The sequence below is a fragment of the Rhamphochromis sp. 'chilingali' genome, assembly GCF_963969265.1.
Source record: "Rhamphochromis sp. 'chilingali' genome assembly, chromosome: 3".
Classification (NCBI taxonomy): domain Eukaryota; kingdom Metazoa; phylum Chordata; class Actinopteri; order Cichliformes; family Cichlidae; genus Rhamphochromis; species Rhamphochromis sp. 'chilingali'.
Genome location: NC_137931.1, coordinates 21,473,540 through 21,484,907, shown reverse-complemented (window position 1 = coordinate 21,484,907; position 11,368 = coordinate 21,473,540). Strand labels below are relative to the sequence as shown.

The following is an 11,368-nucleotide window of genomic DNA, read 5'->3' as shown; positions in this document are numbered from 1 at the left end:
ACAAACAGAGCAAATGCAGAAGAGCATAATTCATGCCGTATTTAACAAAGGTGTAAAGACAGGTGGGTGAGGACTGCTGGCTTTAAATACAAGAGCAATGAGAGTTCCTGGAAGGCATCATAAAGTTACATCACCAGGAAACCACACACTCCACCCAGCCGCTTGAAGTAAATAACGTCTCATGTCACACAGTCATTTTCAGAGCAGTAAAAATCTGTACCTAAGGAGCTGTAGTCATACACACTCATGATTATTGATTTAAAGATGGCCATACCAAACTTAAGGCCATACCACCGTGAGCACACCTGGTTTCATCTGATCTCAGAAGCTAAACAGGGTCAGGCCTGGTTAGTACTTGAAAGGGAGCCATCTCTGATTGCTAACTCGGAGGATGTTGGTCTGCTCCAACTTTCCGAGTGGGAAATCCAAGTTGAGGGGATGTTCCACAAAAAATTTCCAATTAGGAACTTGGAATTTCTGACTTCCAACTAATTCAGGAGCCCGGTATAAGCCCCAGCACACATAAAGACCCCCGCATGGGCACCTTACAGCCAGCAGCTGCAACCATTGGAGTGAGAGTGTGTGTGCAAATGTTAGACAAGGTGCTTAGGCATAGAAAAAAGCACCTGTATGACTGTGTGGGTAGTGTGGTGAATGAGGCTTGTGGTAAGAAAACACTTTGAGTGCTTAACTAGAAAGCAGTCTTTGACTACCGGTCCAAACAAATGGCAAAGGACATGCCTCTTTGAAGAAAGGTTGATTGACTGGTACTTAAATAGTGCTTTCTACTCTATTTCAAATAGGTGCACTTCAGAGTTCAGCATCTTACCCGATCTACTTCAACATGCAGACTACAGGAACTGTGTTTGGAACGGGCAACCTTCACGATTAGCTGTTAGCCCACTCTACCTTGTGACCCACAACCACTACCACAACAACAACAGTAGTAGAAAAAATGGGCTTTGTTTGGTGAAGTCCTGTGAAAGCTCCAGCAACAGGAGATTGAGGACAATTTTGTCTAGCCTTTCATGCTCTTGAAACTGCTGCAGAAAAGATAGACTGTAATGGATTATCTCTAATATAGCTGTCAGTCAACTGGACCTTTTGATTGTGCTTATGCTGTTGGTGCCTTTTGGAGCATTTTAATGCAATGATCTATTATATATATATTGCTAAATGGTTGTGGAAATCACTTCTGTTCTCTGTGTGTCTGCAGGCTTACCCGCTGGCTGGTTTTTGTATAAATCTATCCTTGAGCTGGTTCCCTCTTATCTGTGTGTATACATGTGTAATCAGCAACCTTCCCTTCAGTCATAACAGACATGCTTTAAAGGGCGTTTTGGGAGTTTTTCTGGGAGGGAACCCTCCAAAGCTGGGAGGAGACCGTGGGGAAGAACATTACTTGTTTCAGATCATCAAATACATTTAAATAATAGACAAAGATAACCCAAGTATGAGCATCTACCCCCCCCCCCCCCCCCACACACACACACACACACACACCCAAGTTGACTCTGAATATAGCCTTCCAAAAAAATGTGGTTACTCAATGTCACTAGTTACACCCAGACCTGATTACGACCACACCAGTTGAATCAAGAAAATAAAATTGAACCTGATTTCAATATTCTCAAAAAGAAACACATTATGTCATGATCTAAAGAAACAGCTGACAATCAAAGTCAGACTGTTAGACTGACATCTAACAGTCTGGAAAGGGTTAGAAAAAGAACAAAAGAAACCTACACAGCATTTCATAAAATCAACATCATAGCAACAGTCAAACATGGTGGTGGTAGTGTGATGGTCTGGAGTTGCTTTGTTGCCTCAGGACGACTTGCTGTAACTGATGGAACCACAAATTCTGCTCTCTACCAGAAAATCCTGAAGGAGGATGTCCGACCATCAGTTCATGCCCTGAAATCCTCAGTTAAAAACAGATTTGTTGTGACCACAACCCAGCTTCACATATGTAGAATGCAATGAATGGATGGATGGATACAATCTCTGCTGCCTTCTTGGCCAAGTCACTTTTGAAAAACAGGTTTTTAATCTCACTGAGGCTTCTATCTGGACTTTTTAAACTCCACTTCTAGTCTAGCTATGAGCACTCTTGGTTGAAAATACTATCAGACTACAGTGCGAGAAAAGAAAGAGTGATATATTTAAGTCAGAAACAGAAGTTGCTTCAGTAGTCTGACTCGTCTGAAAAGTCTCCCTGCTGCGTCCAGTGGAATCCCTTCTTCTTCCTCCTCCTCCTCTTTCTCTCACCCATCAGCATGGCAGCCAGCAGGGTGATGATGACGGTGATGGTTATGATGAGCACAGTGACCGTCTCAGCAATGCACAGCTCATCATCCACGTTTATCAGAAGGTAGCCCTGGAGGTCAGGTGGCGAACTGCATGTCAGGTTGTAGTAGTCATCCAGGAAGAGCCGCTGGATGCTGTGCAGCTTCCGGAAAACTCTCTGCAGGTCACAGTCGCAGTTCCAGGGGTTCCCCTCCAGCAGGAGGTGGGTGCTGTAGGTGTGGATGCTCAGGAAAGTCTTGAAGCAGATGGTGGTCAGCTGGTTCTTGGCAATGTTGAGTAACGTCAAGCTGGCAAGTGGCTTGAAGACACCAGTCTCCACCTCACTGATCTGGTTTCCGGCCAGGTTGAGGACTTCGAGAGAGCGCAGCATGGAGAAAGTGCCACTCCTCAGAGACGTCAGCTGGTTGTCCTGCAGGTGGAGCTGTCGGAGGAGGCTCATTGAGGAGAACGACCTCATCTGAATGGTCTGGATGCTGTTGTTGGTCAGGTTTAATCGCTGGATGCTGTCCAGGTGCCGGAAGGTCCGGCTGCCCAGGGTGGTCAGTCGGTTGTGGGACAGCTGCAGCTCCTGCAGTGAGGCTAGGCCAATGGAGAATCCCTCAGAGAGAGTGGTGATCTGGTTCCAGCTCAGATCCAGCTTCTGGAGGAACTCCAGATGTGAGAAGGCCCCATCCTCCACCACGCTGATGTTGTTGTTCTGCAGCAGGAGTACCCGTAGTTTGCGAGTGGTGTTGAAGGTGCGTTCGGGGATGATGGAGATCCAGTTGTCAGACAGGTCGAGGCGTTCAGTGTTGGGAGGCACTCGGCTGGGGAGCCGTGTGAAGGAAGCCCTTGAGCATATGGTGAACTTGAGGTCTCCACGACAGTCACAGCCCTTCTCACACCCAGAGCTGTGAGACCTGCAGGATGCCTCCGTCACCAGCAGGAGGAGCAAAACCAGCTTCATGATGGCTCTCTGAAACAACAAGGAAGGATTTTACCACTCAGTGACCTCTTTCAGGACTGTGACATGGATACACAAATCTCATACTGTGCAGGAAATATATATAGATTTAGTGTGAAGATTTGTGATTGTAGTGATTAGAAGAGGAAAAAAATGAAGCATTATGTTTCAACTATGTTTTCAACTTTTTACATTTTGAACAAAGAGTAACCCTTTAAACTCTTTTGACTATTTTTCTTTGCAGAATTGGTAGGGTTCATTTAAATTGGTTGGTTTCCAGTCACGGTCCTGGCTTTTATGCATCATCCGCTTTGGCTTTGGCAAGGCCAGTCCAGAAGTTTAATGTGAGGCTGCTTTATCCATACCAAAACCAGTTTTGATGTTTGTTTGGTATCATAGTCATGTTGGAACACCCAACTGTGTCCAAGTTTTAACTGTCAGACTGTTGATTTGAGGTGAAGTTGAAGAATTTGGAGCTAGTCCTCCTCTATTATATTATTATATTATTCCATGAAATTTGTTCAGCTTACATTGTACCAGTACCACTGATAGCAAAACAACCCCAGAGCATGATGATATCACCACCATGCTTGACAGCTGGTATAGTGTTCCTAGGTTTGAAAGTCTCACCTTTACTCCTCCAAACATACTTGTGGTCAATGTGGCCTACATCAGCGGTCCTCAGCCCCCGGGCCACGGACCGGTACCGGTCGTTTGGTACTGGACCGTGAGAGTTGAGATGTGAAATTTATGGTTTTTAGGGTTTTTATCGTTAACTCGGTTTCCCTGGGTCTTTTCCAGTGTTGTAGTTGTGTGGCTTATTTTGAAAGAAATTAGGCATTACCATAGCGACCAGAGAGCATTAAGGGGCAGAGAGGAGGAGGTTACTCTCAGTGTTGTCAGCACTGCTAATAAAGTTACACAATTACACAGTGAATTCGTGTTTATTATTAAATGTACAAAATACCACAGTTTTTGTCTTGGTCGTATCATTTTATTTTGTTGTATTTATCCGCAACACCTTAAAGGCCGGTCCGTGAAAATACTGTCTGACATTATACTGGTCCGTGGTGCAAAAAAGGTTGGGGACCGCTGGCCTAAATAGCTCAATCTTTGTCTCGTCTGACCATAAAGCTTTAGGTGAGTGTATGTACATATTTGAGCCTGTGTGGATTAGAGGAAATCCAATATAAATTCAAACTTGTGCAGCCAATTCTTGTTTTTTAAAGTTATTAAAAATGTATCCTGTACAATCATTCCCCGCCTGAAAAAGACAGTTCAAAGAAATCATTATAATACCAAAATTACAGTTACATTCTTGCCCATAAGGAGCAGATGTAAATTTCTGACTACAGCTGTATATTTCTGTGTTTCTGACGAATCGACATTTTTATAACTGAGAAAAACAACCAAACAAACAGATAGCTGGAGATCTCTACCTATAAATGCTGTTGCCTTCATTTGTTCTTGAATGTACAGTGAGTTAGACCTGAATCTTCTTTGTTTTTATAAAAGTTGTAAATGCTGACTAAAACAACTGTGGGAAAAAAATAATCCTTTTTTTTCATCACAGGAGCTCTAAACTAATCTTGTGACCCTGTGTGGGAGCTCGACTTCAAAGCATAAATCCACTAATCTACAAATGACAGCTTTCAGCAGGACTTCTTTACAGCACTGAGAATTTAAAATTTTCATAAAGACATATGCAGTACTATCTGTGATGAGATAAATGAGAAATCCAGCCTAAAAGGCTAAGAGAGAGAGCCACTGTACCTTGATGACACTGCAAACTTTTTAAAGGTGAATTTTTAGATTTTCTCATTTAAATTCATTCAAACTCATTTAAATATCCTCCAATCTGATCTATGATCAGAAATGGGTCAGGGAAAATATTCCTTTATTGTAAAAAACAGCAGTCAGATTTAACTAATCATCATTACAAAACAGATGTTAAAAAATCTGAGATTTTCCCCCCACATTCAATCACAGCTCTGCCATTCAACCAGGGCTGTTTAAATGAACATTCATTTAAACACCACTGGGTGTTAAAACCAAATCAGACAACTCTAACAGAAACAACAAAAACCCTTTACTAACTGTCCAAATAGACAGACCACCTTTGCCATAAAGAGGTTGCGCAGGAGTAACAACGATGGGGGAAAGGAGATCACGAGGCAACACATGGGGAAAAAACATGAACATTTACAGGCGACAAAGAGGAGGACAGGACTATTTATACACCGAGGGCTGATTGAGGAATCACTCAGACAAAAGAAGTAAATATAGCACAGGTTCCAAAAAACTCTAACCCTCAAAGTAAAACAGGAACTAGTCAGAGACAAAAAGAGTTGCATCAACTATGAAGACATACACAAGAGGACTGGAGGACAAAGGCATCAAGCGTATGAGACACTAGAAGAAAAAGGTCAACTTTACACGCAGTTAGAACTTCACTAATACAGAAAGTAATGCTCAGTAAAACCTAAACTGAAACGCAGACTCACTTAAAAAAAAAACCCTGAGTTATGCCCCACTCTCATTAGTCTGCAAAGCCAGATTGGGTCGCGCCTGGGCTAATCTGTCACATTGCGTCAGAGATCATTTAAATAAGAGCTGCTGCAGCTCTACAGAGTTAAAGAGATGCTGTAATTACACATTTTAGAAGGTTTAGTTATACTGAAGCTATTTTTTTTATTATTTAATAATGCATACTGGACATCTGAAGCCTAAGAGGTTTTTATCTTTTAAAATGTTCAGTAGTTTTGATTTAATTTAATTATTAATATATTTTTTCACTTTTGCTTTTTGGTTGCAGTGCTATATATTATTTTGCAATGTTATTTTTCCTAATATTACAGCACTTTTTGTAATTAAAAATATAATGAAAGAAAAAATAAATAACTAAAAAGTTGCTGATTAGTTCTGGTGAAATTTTGCAGTAAAAACACAATTTTTAAGTGAGCTTCTGCCCCTAGTGGATAAAAAGGCACTGCACGTGGACCTTTGGAAGTAATTAAAAGTTAGTATATTAAAAAAAAATCTAGTTTAACAAATACACTGGCTATAACAGGAATCTCTTGGTTTTCTGACATATTTTCACTATTTTCCTGAACTTGTGTTGCAGTATTTGAATGAGAAATAGGTGCAGTGATTCATTTAGTCTTCAGACATGGTTCTCCATTTTGACAAGATGTTCAAGATATCAGCTTTTTCTCCCTGTTTCCTTCCTTAGGCATGGCTTCCTTCCACTAACACCATTTCTGAGGCTTCAGTGAACAGTAGATGAAGGTCCAGGTGCATCTCTCAGGTTGTTTTGTATGTCTCAAGGACAAGACTTTCAGATACTGTAGATAGTTTTCTTTAGACTGAGACTTGTTCTTTTGTTATCCACTTTTGCAGTTTCCTCAAATCTTTTAAGGTCAGACTGCACACCATGCAAGTTTTCAGCTAAAAGCTCTCTGAGAATCACCTTCTGTCAAAATTCAATTAAAGAAATGGGAAAAAATTATGTTTTTAACAAACAAATAAAAAAAACATTCCTCCAATAACGGTCAGTTACAAGGACTGAAGTAAAAGTGAATGAAAAAACATCCAATGTACAACATAAAACTGTAAAAACTATCAGAGAACGATTGATCAAGACCACTTTAAAAAATGACAACAAAGTCTGGCTGCTTGGAAGCAAAATGCAAAGACATGACAAGCTGTGGCCGTCGGGAGGCTAAAGTGAAGCTGTTGATGGAGAATCACCATAATTAAACTAACTGACAAAAATATTTATCATAAAAAAAAAAACATGGAAAAATATTTTTCATCTTTGCCTGATGTGATGATCAGAGTTGTGATTAAAGGATTTTGGGAGTTTTCCAAGAAAGATTTCCAGGAAATAGGCTGCTGACTGTGGAACTGAAAACTATTCAAACATCTGCCTGCAGGTGCAAAACAGAGTAAAAAAAAACAAAACTCCTTTTGTGCAAACTGTCAGACTTTGTAAAGCCATCAGGGGGCCGGACTGATTCGTCATAATTTAGTAAAAGCTGCAGCATCTCTGCACTACTCCTCTGAAATGGACAAACGTGAATTCAGACGTCATGTCAAAAGTAGTCTGATAGATTTTAATAACAACAGAATTTGAACATAAATCCTATAGAATAGAGCACCGAGAGGTTTAACAGCATGTTATAATACCAGAGAAGCATCACTGCTCTCCTGTGTCACCAAAACTGATTTTGTTGATAAAAACAAAAAACTAATAATCATCTATTCATTAAAAAAAGGAGTTTATTGATTACAGATCTGGGAATGAATAAAGTTCATCTGAGTATAGAAAACTGGGTGCAGCGAGAAAGCAAAATCACATACATGACTCGAGCACTCTCACAGTTTTAAAAAAGGGTCCCCATCAGGGCGACGGCAGTAAAAACATCCTTTAAATGAAACGAATGCTCAGCAGACTCATTCACTATGTCGTCCTCTAATAAAATTATACCTGAACATGAGAAATAAGAAGAATGAGGAGCAGATGCAGCCTGTGAGATAAAAACCTCCAAAAAGTCTGTGTTGTCTGACCGTAACAGAACGGTTTCATCTTACCAGCAGCTGCTGCTCCTGCCTGCCCCTCCGTCCGTCTGTCTACCTGCTGACAGTCGTCAACATCCAGCCAACAGCAGGTGGAGAGTGGACGTGATGGAGCAGAGGGAGGGGCGGGTCTTCACGGTCTGGAGAACCCGGCGAGCGACAACACAAAGACAGAGTGATGGAAAGAAACACAGAGAGGGAGGGAGAGGAGGCAGGACTCGTCAATTATTCACCACGCAGCGCTGTTGGTGTGCTGTTGGTGTGTGGTGTGGTGTGGTGTGGGTGAGGAGATGGGAGCTTTAAGAGATTGAAGCCAAACTGGGCCACAGAGCAGAGAATTAGGAGGTCTGGACAGATTTGATTGACCGCAGGCGCCGCTGTGTTTATCTCCCCGATGTTCCTGCATGTTTACAGCAGGGTTCGTACACACAGCTGCATTTAAGTGTGGAAAAAAATTGGATCATCAAAGAAAAAATGGAAAAAATATGTCTTCAGTTGTAGTATTTATCATTATAACCACCCTGAGGAGGCGTCGGTGCATCCACATACTGACCATATACCAAATGAAAAGAAAACAACTGAAAACAAACCGAAAAGCAAAAAACTCAAAACTAAATCAATATATAACAAATCTGTTTTCGAGATTTCGAGATCAGATGTTCCATCACAAGAAAGGGTGATTTGTGTGCTTTCATGATCAGTGTCTGCGTCTTTTTTAAAAACTGGATGCAGAGGAAATTGCAAAGACACTCTTTGCGGATTTGCTTTAATTCAGACACACTGGATGATTTTCCAGCATGAACAGCCTGTTTAAGGTCACGTCAAAGCTTCTCAATCTGGTTTAACTCCAGACTTTGACTCAGCCACTCCAAAACCTTCATTTTGTTTTTTTGGAGCGAGTCAGAGGTCGACTCGCTGGTGTGTTTCTGATCGTTGTTCTGCTGCAGAACCCAAGTGCTCCTGAGCTTCAGAGCATGAACTGATGGTCGCACATCCTCCTTCAGGATTTTCTGGTAGAGAGCAGAATTCATGGTTCCATCAGTTACAGCAAGTCGTCCTGAAGCAGTCAGTCCACAGAACATTTTCTCTGGGTTGATTAGGTGTTCTTGGTAAATATGACACCAGCCTTTGTGATCTTTTTGGTCAGCAGTGGTTTTCTCCTTGAACTCTCCCATGGAGACTATTTCCCCAGTCTCTGTCTTATTGTTGAATCATGAACTTTGACCTTAACTGAGGCAAGGGAGGCCTGCAGTCCTTTACATTTTGTTTTGTGACCTCCTTGATGAGCCATCGAAGCTCTTGGAGTAATTTTAGTCCATAGCTTCACCACTGTTCCAGGTTTCTTCTTTGTGTGGATAATGTCTCTCACTGTGGTTCACTGAAGTTCCTGAGCCTTAGAAATGGCTTTGTAACCTTTTCCAGACTGATACATGTCACTGACTTTGTTTCTTAGCTGTTTCTTTAGTTCGTGGCCTGATGTGTTGGTGTTTGAGATCTTTTATCCTGCTTTACTTTGTGAGACAAGCTATTTTTTGGCTTGGGGGTTTCTTTGTCTAATATTAACATATGTTGATGGGTTGAAATATGCACGCTTGATAAATATGCAAAAAAAAACCCAACTAAACTAAGAAATGAGAAAAGGGGGAAATACTTTTCCATTCCACTTTATTAACAGTTCACTATAATTTATATACAACGACTCAGCAAGTTCACTTCAATAATAACCAGAACTCTACAAAGAGCAGTGCAAACTATCAGCCCCAAACCCAGCAGACCCAATGACGCAGAGAGTGATTTAACCCAGTGAACAAAAACAATACAATTTGAGCTCAGGTTTCTCTCTGAAAACAGTAATTCAGGTCAATGAGACAAGGACGAAGGAGCATCAGTGTGTTTTGGTATGAGCGATAACTCCCTCAGGACTCCCATGATGTCCTGAGGACTGAGACTCAGGTGGAGCAGGAAAAGAGCTGGTTTTATTTTCATTTAAAAGCCAAACAGAGTTTGATGTGGTGTGCATTAACCTCTATCTTGTTAGCTTTTAATCTGCACAGAGCAACAGTTTGTGGATTTTAAGAAGTTTTATGTAACTTGATAGATTCACCAGAGGTTGAAACTTCGGAGATGATCGTCTGTTCTCGATGTTATCAAGGTGGATCACGTTTTAAGCAGCGGAGCAGATTATGTTCCAAATGAGACATAATCATGTACCAATCCACCACCTAGTGACCAATCAGATCTGTGTAAAACAGCGGCACCGTTCCTCAAAGTGCCCTCAAACTTCAGAGTCCAGAAACGATCACATCAAAAATCTCTGTAAAACTTTACTCCCGTTTTTTTCCTTCTGAATAAAAACCCAGAATCTTTACCAAGAATCTTACTTGATGATCTTATTTAAATATTCCAGGTATTATTGTTCATAATGAATACAATAAAATCAACAAATACACTTTTTTTCATTCATATATTTACGAAAATACAACAATGACTACGTCTGTGATCACTGTTAAATCTCCTCTATATCTAATTCTGCTATCAGTACTTCCTCTGTTCCCAGTACACAGTACTACCAGTACCAACACTCCTTTCACCTATATTGAATTTACTTTTACTTCCTCCTTGTCTCACAAATGTGTCCAGCTGATTGGGTGTCTGTGTTAACAGCTGTCAGACTATCATGGAGCCGGAGGATTACAGTAAGACAGAAACCCTGACAGTGGAAGATGAAGATAATCCCTGAGGAGGAGGATTAGCTTTATATTCTTCCCCTGCTGCTGCAGAGAGGAACATTAAAGTCGCTCTTTATTTCACTAACCAATTTAGTTTGATTATCAGTATTTTTCCCGAGCTGCTGTGCTCATTTTTCATTATTCTCTCTTCTTTTGGTAAATTGCTTTCAAACGGTTTTACAGCCATAATTTCTTTACACTGTATTCATTATTTGCATCAGAAGCTGTAAGTGAAACACGCTGTGATATTTACTGAAGGCTGTGAGCAGATCTGGTGTAGTTTCTGCTGCTGGCCACCAGAGGGCGAAGCAGGTCTGTTAGAAAAGGATGAGACCGCAGGCGGAGCAGCAGCACGAGTAGTAATGGTTCTCAAAATGTGGCTTTTACGTCAATAAAACTAAAATTGGATCCTTTTTTAATTTTTAATGATAATTTTATTGATCATGATGAAAACTGTGGGCTGGTGGGAGTGAACGTTTTTGGCTTTGAGTTTGAGGACCACAGGTTTAGATCAAGCATCAGCCTCTGGGGATGAAAAATTAAAAGAAGCTGACAGAAGTTGCAGTTCCACTAATCACCACCTGGGGTTCGTTAGTAAACAATTTTTACAGCCCAATGTGAACATTTGTTTTGGCCTCTATTGATAGCTTTACTGAAACTCTTTCTTACTTAGGACCGATTAGCATATATGTGTACTTGCATGATCTTCTCATTTACGTGAAGGATGTGGCTTCCTTGGATAACTCTGTGTTCAATCGTCTTGTCCAAGTGTGATAATGTCCAGCTCCAAGAAAACCAACCTGATGGT

General features: G+C 41.0%; 1 protein-coding gene across 1 annotated transcript; it reads right to left on the bottom strand.

The window, feature by feature from the left end:
- Positions 1 to 1,508: 1,508 nt before the first annotated feature.
- On the bottom strand, positions 1,509 to 7,984 carry LOC308394097 (uncharacterized protein). The gene is made up of 2 exons (XM_080878273.1): positions 7,847 to 7,984; positions 1,509 to 3,265 (listed from the first exon to the last, which is right to left on the bottom strand). Exon 2 carries the CDS (start codon positions 3,254 to 3,256, stop codon positions 2,189 to 2,191), a length of 1,068 nt encoding a protein of 355 aa, XP_080734399.1. The 5' UTR covers positions 3,257 to 3,265; positions 7,847 to 7,984; the 3' UTR covers positions 1,509 to 2,188.
- Positions 7,985 to 11,368: the final 3,384 nt, after the last annotated feature.